We start from the raw sequence: 23,833 nt of genomic DNA, 5'->3' as shown, positions 1-23,833 counted from the left end.
ATATAGTTTGATGAATTTTTACATATATTTATACCTGTGAAACCAATACCAGAGTCAAGACAATGAATATATCTATCACCCTCAGAAGGTAATCATACCTATCACCCATCCTTAGCAAGCCATCCTTTAGCTTATTTCAATACCCAAAAAACAAATAATCTGCCTTCTGTTGCTATGAATTTTAGTTACATTTTCTAGAATTTTATGTAAGATTCAGGCAAGATATATGTTTTCTTGTTTGACTTCTATTTCTGGTGAGCATAGTGATTTTGATTTTCATTTATATTGTTGCATGTTTTAATTGTTTTTGCTTTCTTATTGATAAGTAGTATTCCATTGTGGGGACATAGCCAATTTTGTGTATATACTCACCTATGGATGGATGTTTGGCTTATTTCCAGTTTGGGGAGATTTTAAACAAATTTGCTATGTATACTTCTTGTACAAGTCTTTGTACAGACAAGTCTTTGCTTTCATTTCTACTGGAAAAGTATCTAGGAGTGAAGTGGTGGGACAGTATGTTAGGCACGTGTTTAAGAAATTTGCACACAATCTGATGAGTGCTGGGTGTCATATGCAACTAACAGATCATTAAACTCTACATCAAAAACTAATTATGTACTCTATGTTGGTTAAATTAAAAAAAGAAGAGACTTGCAAAATATTTTCAAAAAGTGGTTCTACTATTTTATCTTTCTACCAATGGGGTATCCTAGAAGTCACAATGTTCTACTTCCTGAAAGACAATACTTTTTAATCTTCACCATTCTAGAGGCCATATAGTGGTATCTCTTCATGGTTCTAATTTGAAAAGCCTTAATAATAGTAATGGTGAGCATTTTTGTCATAATTTTTAGCCATATGTATCTCTTCTTTGGTCAAGTGCCTGGTCAAATTTTTAAACTCATTTTAAATTGGATCCTTCCATAACTGAATTCTCAAATGTATTATAAATTCTAGACACAGGTTCCTTCTACATACATATATTTGCAAGTATTTCCTTCCAGTCTATAGTTTGATTTCATTTTTTTAAACAGTCCCTTTTGATGAGCAAATGTTCTCAATTTTGATGAAGTCCAATTTATCAATTATTTTCCTCTTTAATGTCTTCTTGGCTTGGGGTGCTATAATAAAATACCATTAACTGGGTGACTTAAACAACAGAAATATTTTTCTTACACTTTCAGAGAATTAGATTCTAAGATCAGGGTACCAGCATCAGGGGCTGGTGAGGAGTTTCACCCTGGCTAATAGACAGCTACCTTCTTCTCCCTCTGTGCTCACTAGGACTTTTTTCATTGCAGTGCTTAGAAAGAAAGAGTAGGCTCTGTAATTATTTCCTCTTATAAGGATACTAATTTCATCATGAAGGTCTCACCCTCACAAGCTCATCTGAACCTAATTATCTCCCTAAAGCCCCATCTCCAAATAGCATCATACTGGGGTTAGGATTTTAGTATTTAATTTCATGAGGATATCAATATTTAATCTATAACATATAACATGCTTTTGGTCTTCTAAGAATATTAATCCTAAACTAAGGTAAATATGCTTTACTTCTGTTTTCTTCCAAAACTTTTATAGCTTTAGCTTTCATAATTAGGTCTATAATCCATTTCAAGTTATTCTTTGTATATTGTATAAGGTAAGTGTTGAAGGTTTTTTGTTTTGGCATGTGACTATCCAATTGTTTCAATTCTATTTTTTATACCTATTTATAGAAAAGACCTCAAATAGCCAAAGCAATCTTGGAAAAGAAACAAAGCTGAAATTATCACAAACCAAGGCTTCAAGGTATATTACAAAACTATATTAATCAAAACAGTGTGGTACTGGCACAAAAATAGATCTATAGATCAGTGGAACAGTATAGACATCCCACAAATAAACCCACACTTATATGGTCAACTAATCTATGACAAAGAGGCAAGATTATACAATGTGGAAAAGATAGTTTTGTATTTTTTAATAAATGGTGATGGCAAAACTGGACAGCTGCATGCAGAAGAATAAAATCAAACCACTTTCTTATACAATGCACAAAAATAAATTCAAAATGAATTAAAGACCTAAATGTGAGGACTGAGACCATAAAACTAAAAGCAAACATGGCAGTAATCTCTTGGACATTGGCCTTAGCAACTTATTTATGGATCTGTCTCTTTAGGCAAGGGAAACAAAGGCAAAAATTAAATTACTGAGAGTACACCAAAAATAAAAATGTTTTGCACAGCAATTAAAATCATCAACAAAACAAAAAGACAACCCACTCAATGGAAGAAGATATTTGCAAATGATATATTTGATAAGGGGTTAATATCCAAAATATATAAGGAATTTATGAACTTAATACCAAAACAAATGGACAAAAACCAAAAAACAAAAAGAAAGAAAAGAAAAATAATAAAAAGCAATCTCATTAAAAAAATGGTGGAGGGCCTAAATAGACATTTTTTTTTTTCCAAAGAAGATATACAGATGGCCAAAAGACATATAAGAAGATACTCAGCATCACTAATCATCAAGAAAATGCAAATCAAAATCATAAAGAAATATCATCTCACACTAGGGGCACTAGAATGTCTCAGTCGGTTAACTGTCTCATGAGCTCAGTTCAGGTCCTTTATCTCAGGATCATGAGTTTAAGCCCTGAGTTGGACTCCATGCTGGGAGTGGAGCCCAATTAAATTAAGTTAGGTGGAGCCTAATAAAAAAAAAATAAGAAAGAAATATCATCTCACACTAGTCAGAATGCCTAGTATCAAAAAGGCAAGAAATAATAAAGCACTCCTACATTTATTGCAGCATTATGTACAACAGACAACCCAAGTCAAGTGCCTACAATAGATGAATGAATATAAAAGTTGTGTATACATACACTCACAGTGAATATATCACAAGAATGGATAAGGTCTTGCCATTTGTGACAACATAGATGGACATAAAGCATAAAGGGTATTATACTAAGTGAAATCAGTCAGAGAAAGATAAATACATTATTTCACTTATATGTACATATTGAATATTATTTATCAAATATTACTTCCTATGAGCAGACATATATGTCTGTTAGACCCATCCATAATGTTTTCCAAGCTAATATGGTATAAAAATAAATATATTGAATTCTGAAAGCACTGAATTGTAATATAGATCTTCCCCTTTTTCTATGTTGAAAGAATTAAACAGCAAAGAGATGAGAGTGTGTAATTAAGGCTCATTCAGTTGAAAGTGATAGAAGTTGACCTAGCCAGTGGCTTATGCAAAGAGAAGTTTATAGGCTTACATGATTAGATAAATCAAATAGTCTTACATGATTGGATAAGTCAAGTTCTAGTGTTCCCTTCAGGCAGTTAGGAGTTTCAGTGATGCCTACAGTATTGTTTTTCATTCTCTCCATTCGCTGATTCTGCCTTGTCTCTATTGGCAAGTTATTGATATAACGGAACAAAAGTTGGCCCCCCAGTAGCACAAATTAAATGATCCTGAGAGTTTACCATCTCAGAAAAGAGATTTCCTTTCACCTAGAATCTGTATCAATTGCCCCAGATCCTGGACTGATAATCATAACAAAGGGAAGTTTGATTAGTTCAGCCCAAACTTACAATGTTATAGGGAACCTAAAGAGATAAGATTCATTAAAGTCTAGAGCAGCTCCCTCAGTAGGAAAAAAGTGTAAGAGCTGCTGCGCCTGCAGAATAGCAAATTCAGAGAGAGAGAGAGAGAGAGAGAGAGAGAGAGAGATCGATCTAATCCTTGGAATTAATATAGATTAGAAAAAGCTGCTTTTTTTTTGTTTTTAAAAAAACAAAGTACATAGGAAATGTCAATATATTTTGAAATGGTCTATTTTATAACTTAGAAAATAGTCTAACAAAATATAAAAACAACCCTAATCCAAGAGGAGATATGAAGAGAGTTATAGCCAAAGAAAACATTAAAATTTGCTAAATATTTACCTTTAAGTAAAAAATGTCCAAATGATTTTATAGTAAAGTTCTCTCTTACTCTCAAACTTACATTATTCAGACTATTCCAGAGCACTGATAAACTCCCTGACACAGTTGGTGAAACTACCATAATCATAAAACCAGCATAAAAAGAAACCATAGACTAATTTATGCATTTGATTCAATGCAAAAGTTGTAATCATATTATTAGTAAATTGAATCTGAGAGTGCACTAAAAGATCAGAAACTTTGTTCAAGAAAATTTTATGCAGGAAGTGTAGTTTATCCCAGCATCAGGAAGCCTAGGAACACAATTTAAGGAGTGACATATTTAAATATGCACTTTTCTCAATGTGCATAAAAAGAAAAGTGACTTTATCAGCTATCTTTTTTTTTTTTTAAGATTTTATTTATTTATTTGACAGAGAGAGATCACAAGTAGGCAGAGAGGCAGGCAGAGTGAGAGGGGAGAAGCAGGCTCCTGCTGAGCAGAGAGCCTGATGTGGGGCTCCATCCCAGGATCCTGGGATCATGACCTGAGCTGAAGGCAGAGGCTTTAACCCACTGAGCCACCCAGGCGCCCCTTTATCAGCTATTCTTAATAAAAACTCAGAATCAAATAGGACTGAGAAGGAACTATGCAGATTTGGCAAAAGGCTCTTTTCCACATATCTGTGCCAAATACCATGTCAAATGTTGAAATAGCAAAGTTATTTTCATCAAAAGAAGCACTGGACAGAAATGCTAGCTCTCATCACTATAATTGAATATGCCTCTGGGAATGCCAGTCTGTTCCTGACTCTGGCAACAATGTTTTTACAACTATGAGGATAAACATAGATAAGCTAAGGAAACTGGAGGGAATGAAGAGAAGTACCTGAGTGTCAAATGACAGTGTAAAGCAATCATCCAACATCAGCATCTACTCTTCTCCACATTATGTCAGGTGAGAATAATGAACCCATATTCAGGATAGAATTAGTTGGGTTTTCTTTAATTTGCTCATAAACGCCTTCCCACTGTTATAATGCTTAATTATCAAAGAATTAAAATTAATAAGCATTAAATAATATGGCTAAACTACACAGATAAACAAAAATCAACAACTATTCTTTATAGTAGAAATATAATAATAAAGTTAAAACAATAATTCTTCCTAATCAGTTATAAATATATAGAAACACATATTTCTACATATTTCTTTCTATATAAATATATAGAAAGAATGGCGGTTCTTTCTAATCTGTTATAAAGCCTATTAAAATCCACCAAAAAAGTAGGAACTAGTTAGAAATAAAGTTATCATGAATGAAAAAGAGACAGCACTAAAAAAATAATAATTTAAATCTAAGACAAGAGATGACTTGAGATAACATTACACAATTCTATAATTCTATTAATATAGATCAAAGCAATATATAAAATTGATGCAATCTCATAAAAATTCACAAATAGTTCAGCAAAATATTTTACGATATAGGTGGAGTTAAGTGTATAAGAAATGTCATGGATATTTGAAATAGAAAAATCATAGCAGGAAGATGTTCCTACAAGATAGTCCAAAAAGAAAACCTTCAAACTAGCGATATTGAAGCTGTCTGGTTTGGACAGAAGAAAATAGTTAAATGCATCCAAGCATAAATAAGAACCTTACATGTGATAAATGTGACATTCAATTCTGTGGGAAACATGATGACCCAATTAATAATATTGTTGGCAAAATTGTCTTTACATTTAAAAGAAAACATCCAGTCAAAATATGTAAATAAGTTCCAGATGAATTAAAGTTAGAAATGTTTTATATATATATATATATATATATACACACACACACACATATATATATGCACACACACATACATATATACACACACACGTATATATACATATATATGTACATATAATTTTGTTTTTTTTTAAGATTTTATTTATTTATTTGACAGACAGAGATCACAAGTTGGAGAGATGCAGGCAGAGAGAGATAGGAGGAAGCAGGCTCCCGGCCAAAGCAGACAGCCCAATGCGGGGCTCGATTCCAGGACCCTGGGATCACGACCTGAGCCGAAAGCAGAGTCTTTAACCCACTGAGCCACCCAGGCACCCCTGTACATATAGTTTTAAATTTCTTTTTTATTGTTCTGTTTCAATATATAGTACATCATTGTTTGTATACAGTTTTTATATACTATATATAGTAACTTTAATAAAATATTAGTTACATATAATATTTAATATATTATTATATATTAAATATATATTTATAAAATATTTTAAAATGCACAGCACACTAAATAGAAATGCCGTAAATAAAAGGAATGTTAAATTTGATTAGAACAAAGAAGCCAAAAACCTGGTATTATTTCAATGTTATAGAATCAAAATAGACTGAAAGAAAATATTTGCAGTGTATAAATAAACCAAGGGATATATACCTTATGTGCCCCAAATGCCTACAACTGGTTATGAGTACAAAGACTAAGTAAAAATGGGCTAACTTAAGGGGTGTATTTGCCAGGATGTACTAGGTTATGTTGGACTAACAAATTAACCCAGAGATTTTAGAGGCTTAATAAAACACAGTTTATATTTTGCTCATGCTTATATTTTTTAGATTTATCTATCTATTCGGGAGACAGCACACACGCACATACACACATGTATGCATACACACAGGTGTGCACGTGTGCTCAAGCAAGTTGGGGGTGGGGCAGTGGTAGACAGAAACTCAAGCAGGAGCTGGATCTCACCACCCTGAGATCATGACCCCAGAGGAAAACAAGATTCAGAGGATTAACCAAGGGAGACACTGGGGCACCTCATACTCATGCTACTTATACTATATACTTGGGAGATGGGGAGGAGTGGGGACATTTATGCTCCATTCTCCCTCAGGAACACAAACTAAAGGAAGTAAACATCAGTTTGTATCTGTACTACCTGGGAGATACTGTCTCATTGTTCCTTTTGAAAGAGAACACCAATGTATTCAATGCTTTAGCCTGGGAGTGACTATAGCCACTTAGTTATATTTTAGTCATCGGATGGGCACACTTCACTTCAAGAGGACAGCAAAGTATAATTCTCTGTTGACCCAGAGAATTAAAGGAAAAGTACATAAATCGTGACAATTAATAATGCCTTCCAAAGAGCATCAAGCTGAAAAATTTCAGAGGATGAAGTCCAGGTTGTTAATAAATCTATGACAAGATGGTCAACAACCTTGTAGCCATTAAATTCAATAATACTGCTTTTATAACACATCAGATGGACAAATGCCTAACAGATTGCAGCATTCCATTTTAGGTCATAGGGAAAAGCCTCCTTTTTATACTCCAGGGAAAGTAAAAATATAAAATTTAGGAAATAATTACTCAAGATCCATTTCTTATTTAAATGTCCATACTATTCGGAATCTGCTTCCTTAGTAAAAGAAGAAGAAAAAAAATGTATGGGTAATTGTACAAGAATATTTAATTCAACATTTTAATATCATGATAAAGACAATGATGCAAATTGTTACTGGTTCATGTTTAATTATGGTGTGCACGTTTTGTGAGCTATCCTACAGTCATTAGATGACTGCCACCTATCCAAACAAATTGACTGGAAAAACTGTCATGATATATTTATAAATGAAAAGCAGCTAGAAAGTTATATGTACAATATACCAAAGTAAAGATAAAAGAAGAAAGGAAAGGAGAGAGAAAGAGAAGGAGAGAGAAAACAGTGGAAGAAAAAGAGAAGAAAAATGTGCTCTTAAAAAGCATAAAATCTATATGCTTGAATTGTTGGTTAAGATTTTTTTCTGGATAAATTATTTGAAATATCATCAGAAGGTATCTATGAAATGTTCTAATTAACCTCTCAAGACATTATTTGATAGGTTAAAAAAATGACACCTCCAGCATTAAATATGTATTTTCAAGAAGCTAGGCTTTTTGGTTTTTTTTTAATTAAATTTGAAGTTCAATTAAGGTTAAACATTTGTCTCGTGTTATTTTCAAATTTTGCTATCAATCCATCTTATCTCTGGCATATGCCCTTATTAGTAAAAACTTGCATTTGACAAATAATGGAATTCCTTGTCCTCAGTTCCACAATGACAGAAAAGGACTGTCAGTTCACTTTAACCATAAAAATTAATGATTCTAAATATTTAACTAAAATTATCATCTTTCATTAAAATGTTCCATTTCAAAATTTTAGGTCATCCCATAAAAGCAGATGGCTTCATCAAAATTTTAGATTCTGGCCATGTGCTTTAGTTGAGAGCTATTTTAATATTTAAATATCTAAATAAATTTAAATTTAAGCAAAAATTTACAGAAATAATATAAGTTTCTGAAAAGCAGCAGTCTTAAAACGTAGAGTTCACAGTCATATCTTAATTTTGCACACACCAGCCATGTGATCTTGAACGAATCACCTAATTTGCTGTGTTAATTAATTCATCCATACAATATCCATACAATAGGGATAATATTACCTACTTTATTGGTTTGCTACAGTTGATTAAATGAGATGACACACATGTTTAAAAACAGTAATGACTCAGGGTGCCTGGGTGGCTCAGTGGGTTAAGCCTCTGCCTTCGGCTCAGATCATGGTCTCAGGGTCCTAGGATCGAGCCCCACATCAGGCTCTCTGCTCAGCAGGGAGCCTGCTTCCCTTCCTCTCTCTCTGCCTGCCTCTCTGCCTACTTGTGATCTCTGTAAAATAAATAAATAAAAATCTTAAAAAAAAAAACCAGTAATGACTCATCAAGTGCTCACTATTAATACTATATTGATGAGAATGAGCTCCATCATGCAACTGAAAATCAGTCAGTTACAATACCTGATTTCTTATTTATTTATTTATTTATTTATTTATTTTTTTAATTTTTTTTATTTTTTTTAAATTTTTTATTTTTTATACCTGATTTCTAAAAGCAGCAGATGATAGCACTTTCAGAACTCTTATGAAAGCTGAAGATTTTTCTTTATATATGGCTTCTGCCACGAACTTAAGCTCTTAACCAAATATTTCTAAAGAACATAAAGTTACTATATGGAAATAAAAACATACAGACATTTGAAATCAGGTGGCTTTTGCTGTGTATACTTTTTTTTATGTGTAGCTGATGAGACAATGGGAGCTCAGTAGTTTAACTCAATCTTGTGGTGTCTATATATATATATATATATATATATATATATATATATTTTAGACACTGATCAGGGTCTTCAGCTTGTCTTCAGGCTTTAACCTTTCTGCTTTCCAAAAACACTTCACACCTACATAGGATGTAATATCATATAATAGAAAGTATCATGAAGTCGACAAACTTAGAGTTGCATCTAGATTCTGCAGTAAGTTAAAGATCTGATACTCATGTTCCTTCATTCACACATTTCACAAATATTTATTGAGTGGTGATTACATGTTAGGCATGATGTTGGCTACTGAGAATACAACAATGAACAAAACAGACCAACTTCCTATCATCATAGTGCTTACATCCTAGTCGGTTTTCTGATCTGTTAAATTGAATTATAATTGATACCTCCCAGAGTTCTAATGAGATTTGATGAGTTAATGCAGGTAAAGTGATGGCGATATATAAGGTTCTTAGTAATTATTAATTGTCCTTTTAATGTTGCTTAGGTTTACTCAGACAAAGATGAAAATACATAAAAAAAAATAGTGCAGTGTTAATGGATGCTAATAGGTCCAGTGAAAAAAAAACTATTTTCCTTTCTGGTTAATATTCACTTGAAATAATGACAATATAAAACAAGAAAACAAAACTAATCTTCCTAAGGTTAATGGGGCAGGATAAAAAGCTAGGTTATTCTTCCCTTTTAGCAGGAACACCTAGTGTCATAACTTGAATCGTAACTTTGGCAAATTCATAGATTACCTGCAGAGAAGGATGGCTGATGTGTTATACCCAATATGGACATCACTGTTTTTAACAAATAAGGAATATCATTAAACTTCTGAAGAATACAGTGGTATTTTATGCATTTATGCTATTGCAAACTGTAATCAGCATACTTTTATGTACATAATAAAATTAAATGAATTTTAATTGAATAAGAATGAATTGCATTTATAATAAGGAACTATTTTCTTGATTTTCAACATTTGTTGCTTTTTTACAGTTTTTTACAGTTTAAGATAGTTGCTGTCCAAATTCTATAGAAAAAAGCACTGATACTTCCAAAGATTAAAGCTGAGGTTCTAAAGATAATGATGACTTAATTAGGCAATTATGTATCATTTATATTCACAGATATATTTCTGGTCTTTTAGTCAATGGTATGGTCTTAGAAAAGGCCATTTTCAAACTGAGTTTTTTGGAGCACTAAGGTTTCCCTATACTTGGAGGGAATGAGGGGCAGTCTGACCATTGGGGAATGCCAGTCCTGCATCAAAGCAGCCCAGCTTTTAATTTTCTTTTTTTCTATTTTTGGTTTCTTAATAGGAGATTTCATTTGAAACTTTATTTTCTTTTAAAGCAAACTTCAAAAGCATGGTCACAGGCAATTAACAAAACACAATTTAAGAATTAAAATATATCATAAAAAAATCTGGGTTACATAATTTAGTGGCTACCCGTAAAATTAAAAAAAGAAAATATACCACATGAAAAACATACTTAATTTACAGGAAATCTACAGTCAGTGCTATGTCATACAAAATCTACAGATGACAAAAAGAAGATATCTTTAGATCAAATCTGGAAAGGTTTTTTAGCAGGTGTTCCATTTAGAACCAACACACTACTTAACAGAGAGCATGGTAATTATGAAAATTATTTTTAGTAGGCAAAGTTGCTAAAGCTATCTGCACATCAAAATTCAAAACTTGTCAAAATGAACCCTGCTTCAACTTTGAGCTCAGGTTTTAAATTATGGAGAATGCAAAAAATATGATTTTCACAGTAGGAAAAAAAATCACAGTAAACTAAAAATTTAAGGACATATTTTTCCCTCTAGTACATCACATTCCACATGTGAAATCATTTGTTCAGTTTTACTAATCACTTACGATGTCATAGCAAAGGGTTGCTAATGGAAATATGAAAAGGGATATATTTCCATCTGGTAGTATAGTATCTATCTGGCACAGGTCTTATACAACAGAGAAAGTGTTATTTTGTGATGAATGGAGTTAAGAAAGGCTTCACAGAGGAAGAAATATTTGAATTTTGTCTTGAAGGATGGGTGATGTGATGCTGTTAAAATAAGAATAGAGAATTCAGATGCAATTGCCTGAAAGCCCAGAGAGGACAGGTATGAAACAACTTGCGGGGATGGAGAATTACAGATAATTTTGTAAAACTGAACTGTAGAAAGACAAAGACACAGTGAAGAAAGCTGGAAGATAAGATGTCTCAAGGTTTTGGACCTTATCTTTAAGCCATGAAGAAAATTATGGAAACACCTACAGCAGGAGTGTAATGTGACACTTCTCTGCTGCTGGAGATCACCATTCCCAGTGCGGACGTTAGATTAAAATAGACTGAAGGAAGGGAAAAGAATGAAGGCATTATTCAGCAAGAATCTTCTGTGTTGGTTTCAACTCTCTCATTTCTGTAGATTATTTGTGCTTGAATAGTTGGATATGTTTTTCTCTGTCACTATATTGTGATTTCCCTGAGAGATAATACCTGGGTCTTCTTTCTATTTTCAACAACTCATTCAGAAGCCAGCACACAGCAGATACTTAGGATTTTTTTAAAAATATTTTTTGAAAACTGAGCGGAAAGAAATCAAAATAATGTTTAATTGTACTACTTTACCACGTAGTTCAGCTCTTGAACCGCACAGAGTGGAGCACATTGTAAATATCGATAGAAATCCCTACTGCTCCGACATGTCCATGAGCTCTAGTACAACTGTTTCTTTGTTGAAGCATTATCGTTAATGATTAATACGGTTTCCAAGGTTTAAACAACTACAGGTTCTCTGACAGGTAACCTTCACAGGGTGAAGGAAATAATAAACCCAAGGGGAATATAAGGATGCCAATTCCCTTTAGCCATTTAGAGTGGAATTTTCTTTAAAAAATGAAAACATCAAAACATAGATACTTTCAACAAAAACTGACCGTTCTTTAAATGTTGTAACTTTGTCTTATTTAGAAAGCAGAGATGTGGATTTTTAAATGGAGGAGGGATATATTTGAAATTATAATTAGGGTAACCTTTTCATTATTTTTAACTGACATTTATACAAATTTCTTGAACTATTCAAATTAATATAGCACCAAATTAGTCACAAGTTAAAAACACAGGATGCCTGTGTTCGGTCTCCCTGACAACATCATGCATTCAGTTCTGTGTGTCCAGATACAAAGGCAAGGCAAGCCAATGTTCGGAAAAGGAAACCGATTACAAATTATTATTATGCAAGTAAGAGAATTCTAAATAGCTATTGTTAAAATTGAGAAGAGAGAGAATAATGATTTTTACCACAACAGAAATAATAAAATCAAGCCACAGAATGTTCTGATGGTTTCTTAAAACTTTTCATTTCTTAAGGTATAGATTTCAATTGAATTTATTAACATTCACTATTTTTTTCAGTTAGAATTCTATATTCACATTTCATATATATATTTATATATATATATACACACACACACATACACATATACATATATATACAATATCCATTGTCTTTATTTGAGTTTAATCAAGGTTCATCAAGGATATTTATGATTTTATAACACTTGCATCTATCTCTTATAAATGGAACTAAAAGATTCTGCTGTGCACAGGTAATTAATCATCAATCTGCATCACTACCAACACCGGGTGGGCAGTGGTAATTTAGCACATCTGTGGTCTATGACTTACACAGGAATTGATCATTTGAACACCAAAGTGATGTATTTAATCTGAGAGAATACCTGGTAGATCCCTATGACCCCTTCAAAAAATGGTACTTGGGATTCTTGGAGGAATTAAGTCCTTTACTTTGAATTTTAGTATTAACTAATTAGTATGTTATTTTTGTCAGGCAAATTGTATAAAGTATATAAAATTACGTTGTCTATTCTGGGTAAGGCTAGGAGGCCAGGGTGGCTAACATATAGGGATAGTACAGTGGGCTGGGGGGAGACGAGATATGCAAAATAGACACATTATAAGGGGGAAAAAAAAAGCCTACGTTTATTTCAAGAAAAGTGAAATCAACATTTATAGTTAAATTAAAAAGAGAAGTATTTTGTTAGAATATATTCTTGTTTATGTTCGGGAAAACTTTTTATTTCGTAGATGCAATTAAACTTGAATTTAAAAGTATTCTCTGGTGGTATTAAGATAACATATTTCCCATAGTAGCCATTCATCATTACCTTTGTAGTTGACCTTGAAGCCAACGGAGCCGACACTTTCATCTGTTTGAAGGTGCAGCCACATTTGGCTACTCATGCTCACTATCAGGTCTGGCACAAAGCTTCCAGTCAGCCTAAAACAGAGATGGACGGAGAAGAGAGAAACGGGTTATTAAAACACTTTCTGCATGCAAATGATGACATAGAACTGTTTCTCAGTACTTTCTTGGCTAGAAAAAACAACTGTCAGATAAACTTGCAAGGCTATGCGTTGATGTAACAGAACAAACAGCACAATTTAGTGATCAAGATTTATTATAAGTAAGTATCATTCCATGTGTTTAACTAGGTTAGGTCTTTCATAATCCTCAGGCAAGATACTAAATTTTAGACTATCAGAGAATCTTACACTCCTTTTTGAACTGAAAGGAAAAAGAGGATCTAAAATATCTTTAATTTTTTTTTAAACACCAGGAATGCTCTTCATTTTAACCTTTCAAGTTTTACAGAACTTTCTTCTAAAGAAATAGGGTGAAAAATATTTAAGCACTGTGCAAAACAATAAAATGGCAAGGAATATAGTATATCCCTTTGCATACTGATATCAGATAACATATGTCATGTATTTTTTTTTTTTTTTTACTGCAAATAGTTTCATTTTAAAGAACATGCTGGTAGTTTGATACAGCATCACTGAATCTGTGCATTAATAATCTCATTCAGTAATGCTCAATGGAAATTACCTCATGTTTCCTCTGTCATTAATTATGTTACAGTCACATACTTGAACCAAAGCCAAGGGTCATATAAAGGAGAAAAGCAAATGAGTAAATAAGACCTTGGGGGAAAAAGTCTGTCAAGAATAGGAAGAGGGAAAAAATGGACTCACTGCTGAGCAAAATATCCATAGTGATAGGGAAGTTTAAATTATATACTGAAAAGAGTCTTCTAAAAGGGGGAATTCCTAAGCGTTTGTGTACTTTATTGCTAAGATCATGAAGATTCTGGGAAATTACGTGAGGAGAGAAGGTATAAATTTTCCCTCTGTAATAAAATGGGCCTCTTAAGAGAGCAGGTTTTGGGATAGAGGCTACTCTACAATTACACCAGCAGAGGGCAGCACTGATGCCCGTATCCCCGAAGTGACCACAGCGGCAAAACGCTTTGCTCATTATCTAGCCACCAAAAGGATAAAATAACATCAGCCGATTGAGTTAAATGTAGCTGTGTTACCAGTGTCCAGTGTTACAGAATTTATGGGGACTCTATCTCAAATAAGCCGAGTTAAATACTGTGTTTTAATTATGGGATTATGTGATACTGAGGAACACTGTGACATATACTGTATTATGGAATTTTAAGGTATGTTGTCTTCCTGCCAGATCAAATTTAAAATTATTATAATATAAAAGATATACATACATACATTCTCCTTTGTAATATAGCTGTGTATCTGCCCCATGTATACATATTTATGGGTATATATATCTGTGGGTAAACACACACACTTCCCCCCATCATGTGGAAAGATCATTCAGTGCAATTTTGTGGCATATGAAATTTCAATTTTCAAATTGGTGACAATTTGAGCTATAGTAGGGACAGAGTTTATGGGCAAGAGTAAGGAGAACTCAAGCTCTGAGACATGACAGAAAGCAAAATGGTTTCATTATGAAATAGGCATGAGATACACCATATCAAATGTGCCAACAAACTGCCTCACACTATTAAAAGTTGTTTTCAGGAGAAGATTGCATAATTGCTCCTTCTTATGTTCTCTTATTTCCTTTCAGTTCTGAACTTTTACTACCCCAAACTTCCAGCATGATATTTTGTCAGTTCATAAGGAACAGCTAACACATATAGGCAAAGTTGTTCCCTTGCTAACTTGTTCTTCTGTGACTCCACATTCCTGGCTGGTGTAAGGGTAAATACAAATCTGAAAAATAATGATAATTAAACTAAAAAATTCCCCAATGCCACAAAGGGAAGAGAAAAAGCCCCTTCTCTTTAGCATTTCCTTTAGAACACTCGAAATTGTAAATGGCCTCTGTTTATTTCAATTATATAAAAATCTTTTAAGTTAAATAAGCCTCTTGCCAATGGTGCATCCTGTGAATGCCTCTTTCTTGGAGGTCTGGGTGTCATTTCTTTGAAATGTGAATGTCAAGGAGAATATTGTTCTGTATCCCTGTTTTTGTGGGATTTAAGTGTAGGCATACAGACCCATGAGGTAACTTCCTGCCCATCAAAAAGATGGGTGTTTTATTCAAAAATCTTTTTGGATTTGTATGTTAAGGGCAGTTAACATACATGTAATGGACTGTATCTGCCTGACTGTATAAAAAGGCAAGATTTATTTCTTTGCAATCACCTTGGTGGGTCGCCTGTGATACACATCACAGTCTGGTTTAATGCTTATTAAACATTAAAACTGTTTTATTCTTGCTTACATTTTGTGGAGAGATTTAACGAGGCTGACAGGTAATTCTATTTTTAATTATATATCCCCGACAATTTGGTGATGAGGTTCTTGAATTAAATGGACCGGCTAAAGTCTCATGGTTATAAACAGTCTAGTAAGAGACCTTGGATTATAAAGTGTTTCTTCTAGTGCCCTGCTCTTTTGAAATACTATCTCAATGAACCACCCTCTCAAATTCAAGATTTTATTATTTAGTAAACCAGGGTAAATTGGGCTCTAAAATCCAAAATCATGATCTAAGATCATGATTAGCTTTGATAGTAAAAAAAAATATGGGAAGCCTGAGGTTCTTTCTCTTAAACAGGTAATACCCCTGTCATATTTGGAATACATAGGAGAATCTAGTCTTTCAGGATTTTTGTGTTTTAGGAGGGCCTCATACCAAGCAAATTAGATACTTGTATTTATTGGATGGCTATCATTCTAAGAGGAAAATTAAAAAGCGGTTTGGATAATCAGTGGAAAGACTGGGAAGAATGGGAGAAAATGTGAGAATTCAAGGGACTTTCTCTTTTACAGAAGCCCTCTCTTTCTTTCTCTTGCTGTCTCTGCTCCTTCTGTCTTCCCTGTCTCATTATTCTTTAAATTTACACCGCCACACGTGGGGATGTACTAGCTCCTGGAATTCTGAAGCCAAAAGATTTTGTTCATTTGATGGAGCAAGCATGCTGGGGACAAGAAGATGACCAGCACGCCAAAAAGTAGCCAGCTATCCACCCGCCTCCACAACTGCAGAAAAACTAACTGTTTGGAAGACCTACTGAAAGAGACTGCTCACAGCTTTTCCTCTAAAGGTGAGCTGGGAAAAACCACAGTGTTACAAACAGAAGACAGGAGAATTCCCTATTATTTTCCATCAAAAATTTATTGATACTTTTTCAGAGTTTACTAGCATGGATCCAGGAACAGGTCAAAATCGTCCTCTGGTTCTATCCATCTTTGTCTTGGCTCTCTTGTTGACTATCCAAGCTCAGATTAAAGAAAGGGGGCGTCAAATGGCAAGGGCAACTATTACTCAAATCTTAGCAGTAGCTACTCAGTTTGGGGACAATCTGAACAAATATGAAGAAGAAAATAAGAAGTTAAAAAGCGGCAGGTTAACTGTTCGGTTAAGACTAATTACTAAACGAAATTAACTCTACAGTGGTGGCCAATCTGTGAAGAGAAAGGAAGAGAAAACAGAATGTTACTATTATAAGAGGCTGCAAACTAGAAGAGGGAATGGAGAAAAGAAGACTCCAGGGATGAATAAATTGCAGAAATAGGAATCAGGAATGCCCAGAAGGCTAAAGAATAACTGGGAAAATGGTTTAAAATAGACAGACTGAGGAAATCTCAGCAGTTGGAACTGGTGAAATGTATGCTTCAATAACTTTCCCTCTGGCTGATGTATCATTGCTTTTTCTGGTAGATTGTACTGTTACTTATTCCGAAATTTCCCTGGAAAGTCCTCATTTTCCATCTGGTGATAGATAGATCAATACAGGTCGTTTGAATCAACTTTATGCTCCTTTCTTTTCTTTGTGGTTCCAAACTGAATAGATCCTGTGGCTGAGGAACACATTTTCTTCCTTTCTCTTGATTGTCCTATAAACCTATTGGGGAGAGATCTCTTGTGCAAATTAAGACTACCATATTGTGTATTCCATCTGGAATGTCTGTGAATTACCCTCAGAAAAAGCATCTGGTTTGGTTACTGGGTACTTTCTGAAAGAAAAGGGGTATAGTAGGAAATAGAAAGCCTGTACCACACTGGAAAATTACCCTGAGCAGAAACAAATCAGTGTATTACTTTGGGCCCAAGGAATAACAACACTAATTTAATCTAAGATGTTTAACCCATAGAAATCCCTTATGGGAAGCATTAGTCTTATGTCGACCAATACCCTTTGTTGAGGGCTCAATTAGAAGGGAAAATCCAGTTATAAAAAAAAAAAATTAGAAAAAGCAAAGGATAATTATAAAATAAAGGGCACCTACCCTATAATATTATTACTGCCAAATTCCCAGTAAAGAAGTAAAGTAAATATGATAAAGATGGTTGACTTTTGTACAAGATCTTAAGAAAATAAATAAAATTGTTCCATTAATGTGTATAGTTCCTAAACCAGAACTTTTAATAACTTTGGTAGCATTGTCTGAAAGGTTTTTCTCCAATCTATCTATTTCTGTTTTGTTTTTGTTTTCTTCTAGCTCCTCTCATGGACAAGTCTAAATCTTGTTCACTTTTACTTATGAAGGAGTGCAATATTTATGGCAAAAAAAAAAAAAAATTCAAGCGTTTCAGTACTCTCCTACTATTCCTCTAGTCATTTATGGGAAAACTTAGAGACAGCTCTCCCACCAGAAGGATCCATAGGTATTCAATATATGGATGGTTTGCTGGTAGAATCAGAAACTAAAAAGCCAAGCAGAACTGATACTTTGGCTTTGTTACAATTCCCTCTGTTTACAAGGGCACAAGGCCTCACTAGATAAGCTGTATTACTGCCAAACTGAGGTAGAATATTCAGGGTATCTATTGATGCTGAAGGCCCCAAAAGCATACAATACAGCCCATTTTGCAAATGAAATATCTTGTTAAATAAAGTCCCCAGTTTTGGGGACTAAGAGGATACCGTAGACCATGAATTCAAACTTTTACAGAGAGGGAAAAACCTCTGATAGAGCAATTGTGAGATGACTGTTCAGCATTGGGAATTCTGAATTTGGAAAAGCCTTTCTAGTTGTGTTGTCATGAAAATAAGGGTGCCACGTTTGGAGCGTTAACTCAAAAGCAAGGATTCATTAGACCACACGTTGATAATGTATTTCTCAGATCTTCTGGATCAGGGCACTGTGGTTACTGGGATGCTATAATAGCAACAGGCACACTTTTAAAAAGGCTCAAGTCCTTACCTTGAGTCACTTGACTTATTTTCCTGTCCTATGTGTTATAACAACTATCTTACAAGTAAGGTTACAAATTTGTGGGTATGCCATCAGACTAGGTATAAAGGGTCATTAAACAACAACAACAAAAATACTATTAGGAAATGCAATCTCTTAGATCCTGGGATTTTTTTGTTGTTGTTGTCGGTGTTGTTTTTACCAGATCCTAATCATATTGTTGGTCCCAACTGTTCAATGGTAATAGAAGACACGAGGCTTTGACTTGATTTGTCTGATATTCTTGTTCATAATGACAATTTCATAATGTTTGTGGATGGGTCATATTCTTAGGATAAAAGTGGCCAGCATAAGGCTTTGTATGGTATGCTGACTCTTTATAAAAATTCTGGAAGCTTCTATTTTGCCTCGAACTAAGTTGGCACAAACAGCCTCATCAATAGCAGTCATGGTAATTGCACCCCCATATAGTATATGTTTTTGTCTGTCTTGCAACAGAACAAATTTGGAAAAAAAAATAAAAAGAAGAAGAAGGTTCCTACTTTGAGGGGAAAGAATCTCATGGAAAATTGATAGCTGACTTGTTCAAGGCTGCTCAGATCAGTAATCTCTTGCAGGGCTCACACAGGCAGAATGAAAACTTCTGAAGGCAATGATTTTGCTGACAGAGCTTCAAAAGCCACTGTTAAATGCGGCAGATTTCAAACTTAGAAGCCTCACATTCAATACAACAAGCAATTTTTGTTAATTTCCAAAAATATGCTTCCCACACCCCCACACACAAAAAAATGTACAAATGGATTAGAAGAGGAGCTAAGAGAAATTTCACTGAACTCTGGGAATTAGCTAACAAAAACACATGCCACAGTCCTTATTTCTTGGTTAGCAATGTTGCATCATCAACATAAATGCCAAAGTAAAAAAGGATTTTTAAAGGCACTAGACTCTTACTACATATACCTAAAAAGATGAAGTTATCCAAAACATATTAAAGAGATGAAAAATGTGCCAGTAGAATTCTTCACAGGTTCTCCCAAGGTCTGTGTAGACAGTTTTCCCCAACCAACTTTTCTAAAATTTTGGTGGCATTTGGATTTCATAGAATTAATTTCTGAGGAATTTAAGATGTTTTGTCTAGTTATGGGATTATGATAACTGGATGATCTGAAGAAGTTGTTCCCCTCTTCAGATGCCAATGCTCAAGCAGTGGTAAAGTCTTTCTTCAAACATTTTCCACTTAAGGAATACTAGAGCATAATGAATCAGAGAGAGGAAGTTATCTGATTTCCACTGCCATCTAGTAATGATGCAAATATTTACAGATTCCAGTAAGAACAATCAAACTCGTTTGTTAAAATTCAGCAATATAATAGATTAAACTGGTCTAGACCTTTACTAATAGCCTTGTGGAAAATTAGAGCAACCTCTGCAAGCAAGCAAAATATTTTCCCTTTGAACTTATATTTGGCAGGCTTATGAATTTGGGTCGTCAGAGATCATGTCCTGTACCCAATTTAACCGAATCCTCTCATAAACATGTCCAATACTTCAAAGGGCTTCTTTCTTCCCCAGAAGTCCTGAGACATAAAGTCATAAGGCAAAGGACCTTGAAGGACCCACCAGAAGTCTGCCACCTCTATTAACCAGGAGATTCTGTCTACTTAAAGTTGTTGTAGAGGAAAGACTGTCTGTTCCTATGCTGGAGGGACTCTTTGAAGTGCTGTTAATCACCCATACAATGATCAAAGTGAAAGGAAAACCCAGGGAGACCCACGCTTGCCAAGTGAAGCCAGCAGCCATAAAGGGCTAGGCAGTGGGTCTTACAAAAGAGTTGAAAATCAAATTTTCTAGAGCAACCGAGGATGACACGGAACTCAGCTTAAAAAAGGTATTCTAGGGCACCTGGGTGGCTCAGTGGGTTAAGCCGCTGCCTTCGGCTCAGGTCATGATCCCAGGGTCCTGGGACTGAGTCCTGCATCGGGCTCTCTGCTCAGCGGGGAGCCTGCTTCCTCCTCTCTCTCTCTCTCTGCCTGCCTCTCTGCCTACTTGTGATCTCTCTCTGTCAAATAAATAAATAAAATCTTTAAAAAAAAAAAGGTATTCTAGAGAACGTATGATTTTCGTGGACTGCCTTACTGTCTTATTCACAGCAGTGTTTTTTAAATTTCTTTAAAAAGTCACATTTTATTACAGAAAAAAAAAACAGGTTATTTCTTAAACTATATTTTTATTTTTGTACTCCCAATAATAGGCCCCACAATCACTATACCCAGACATCTCAAAATTATATTCCCAGTGGCCAAGACAGCCTTAATTTTCCCCTGAGCTTAACTAAACTTTGAGAGTCTCCTTCCTGATTACAAGCTCTTATTCTACCTTTTTGAAGAGCCTTTACTTTAGAAAACTTAGAACTGTACATCTTTTCTCTGCACTTCAAGACGCAAATTTTCTACAACCTATGAATGTGTTTCTCAAGGAGTTGGGAGCCATCCCTCTGAAATATAATCACGAAAAGAGGTAGCACTGCAAACTCTCTGTCTGTGGACTATAATAGTACTGACTCCTATGTCAATAGTCTTGGTCCCTATTCCAGTAGGAGTCCATAGTCTTGAATAAAGTCTTCCCTAACTGTTTAACTGGTCTGGCATAATTTTTCTCTTATACTGGTCAACACATGATCTGGACTTCTCAGTCCAGCAATCTAATTATTGACAGAGCAGAAAGTGAGATTATCTTCTTAGTAAGTTTTAATAATACCAAAGTAAAATAACTAACGCCCATCTAGATACTTACTTTATAATTTTGACATTAAAAAAAAAAACAGTTTTGTTAACTTGTTTGACTAGTAGGATGCTGCAGAATGAAAAGCATTTAATTAGAAGACAAACAGAAATCCAGTGTTTACAAATTAAGCTATGGAAGACAAGTTTAATGCCCCTTGATTAACTTTGAAATAACAAGTTCTCTCCAGTCCAAGTGTAGATAAGCAAAAGTGAATGTCTATTACCTATGGAGATTTAATTGACTGTTATAATAATATAACTATTGATTTTGACCATGCAAAACATGGCCTGTAGGCTGGGTTTGTCCTCAAGATTTAAATAATTAGAGTCATGTATTATTGAACACTGGAAGTTCAATATGTACCCTTCAACAGGTGCCTCACAATAATACTAGATTATGGTTCTGGGTATCTTTGTGTTTCCATCTGGGAAAAATTATCTGGAAAGATGGAATAATTACTGAAGATCCTAGATTATTTTGTAAATGTAATGTCACTTATGTAATTGGTGAGAACTTAGGAGAAGTTTACTGGGACTCTAAAGAAATAAACTCTTACTGACAAAATTAGATTCAGGCTCCAGGGTGAAGCTACTCCTTAGGTTTAAATTAGTAAGCTTTCATAAGGAGCTATAAAATAATACAATAAACATTGAATCATTTAAAAGTATAAGCAATATAGGCAACATAGCAATTTGTAAAACTAATGTATGATGAAAGAAAATATTTGACCTTTGCCATCAAGAATTTTCTTTACCCATTCAACATTGGTACAACATATTTAAAGGTTATTCCTCCACAGCTAATATTGTACTGAAATTTTAAATTCATCCTATTGTATTCCTGATAATTGCTTTGCTTTGTATTTTACTGTGAATTTGCTGTATATTTAGATGACTGCAAACTGCCCAGAGCAAAGTAGAAACAGCAATTGAGATAATTATAAAATTGTAGTTTTATTATAAAGTAGTCACAAAAAGAAAAATTATAAGTGCAAATACAAATTAAAAAAAAAAGTTTCAAATTGTCCTTGGTTACAAAAGGGAAAGAAAACTTTCCTACTTTTCCATTTCTTTTTATCATTTCCTTTAGAAAACTTAAAATTATAAATACTTGCTTTCTCGATGTTTTTCAGGCCTATTTAAATGGTGTAAAAGCTAAACAAAACTCTTCCAGTTTTATACATCAAGAATGTCTTTCATGAAGGCCTTGGAGCCATCTCCTTGAAATGTGAACATGAAGAAAGATGGTGCCCCTTCATCCTGCTTCTGTGCCTGAGAGTTAAAGCCTAGGTGCTTTGCTCTAGGGTGTAACTTCCAGCTTATCATATGGATAAGAGTTAATTTTGTTTTACTTTTGATAAGGATAATCAACACATATGTAATGGATTGTATCTGCTTATATAAATGGGTGAGATTATTTTTCTTTTTTTGCAATCTCTTTAGCAGACTGCATATAATGTATGTTATATTCTGGTTTAATGCCTACTCAGGAGTAAAAGTGATTTATTCTTTTCTTCACGTAGTGAAGAGAATTCACTTTGTTGGTGGTGATTTTATTTTTGATTATATTTTATTAACATTGGTGCCTCACTTGAAACCACACTCTTTGGATGCAGGTTCAGTGGCTAATGTCCTTCCAACAGCCTCTCATGCACTTTAGTTTAGACTCAAATTGAAATTTCACCTACTTTGGACAACTTTCTATCCAACTCCCATCCCTGACAGTAAAGGGTTTTTCTAATCATGGAGGAGGGAGTCCCACATTATTTCAAATGAGTATTCAAATGGCTTTAGTATGGTTTTGTTTGCTTGTTTGTTTATTTTTAGGGAGAGAGAGCATGAGGGAGAAGGGGGCAGAGGGAAACTGAGAGAGAGAATCTTAAGCAGGATCCATGTCCAGCACAGAACCCAGTGCAGGGCTTGATCTCACGACCCTAAGATCATGACCTGAGGTGAAATCAAGATTTGGATGCTAACTGGGGTGCCTGGGTGGCTCAGTGGGTTAAAGCCTCTGCCTTCGGCTCAGGTCATGATCCCAGGGTCCTGGGATCGAGCCCCACACTGGGGGAAAAAAAAAAAAAAAAAAAAAAAATATATATATATATATATATATATATATATATATATAGTCACCAAGTATATATGCATTTAATATTTAACACTTTTATTTGTCAGTTATATCTCAATAAACCTGAGAAAAATAAAAAGGAAAAAAAGTGGATCAACATTTTAGAATAATAATATATTTCCTTAAAAATGATAATACATGGAGTACTAGAAATAACAGAACTACATAAATGTTAGCTTATTTAGGTAACTGAGTAATCCATAATTATGACATTTATTTCATTCATGGATTTAGGTTTCAGAAGTTCTTATTGGCTAATTCAAAAGCATAA

The 23,833-nt window shown here is 34.1% G+C and overlaps 1 protein-coding gene across 2 annotated transcripts in view; it reads right to left on the bottom strand.

Annotated features, from left to right (window-relative positions):
* Positions 1-23,833, bottom strand: part of CSMD3 (CUB and Sushi multiple domains 3) — a 1,244,673-nt gene that overhangs the window by 550,317 nt on the left and 670,523 nt on the right. For both annotated transcript variants that reach the window (XM_059165746.1, XM_059165745.1), the window contains one exon: positions 13,299-13,411. In XM_059165746.1, the coding sequence (XP_059021729.1) occupies positions 13,299-13,411 (113 nt within the window). The remainder of the gene's footprint in view (positions 1-13,298; positions 13,412-23,833) is intronic.

The sequence above is a fragment of the Mustela lutreola genome, chromosome 3 (genome assembly GCF_030435805.1).
Source record: "Mustela lutreola isolate mMusLut2 chromosome 3, mMusLut2.pri, whole genome shotgun sequence".
In the NCBI taxonomy this organism is placed as follows: Eukaryota; Metazoa; Chordata; class Mammalia; order Carnivora; family Mustelidae; genus Mustela; species Mustela lutreola.
Note: the sequence above shows the minus strand (reverse complement) of the source record. Positions and strands in the feature narration are given on the sequence as shown.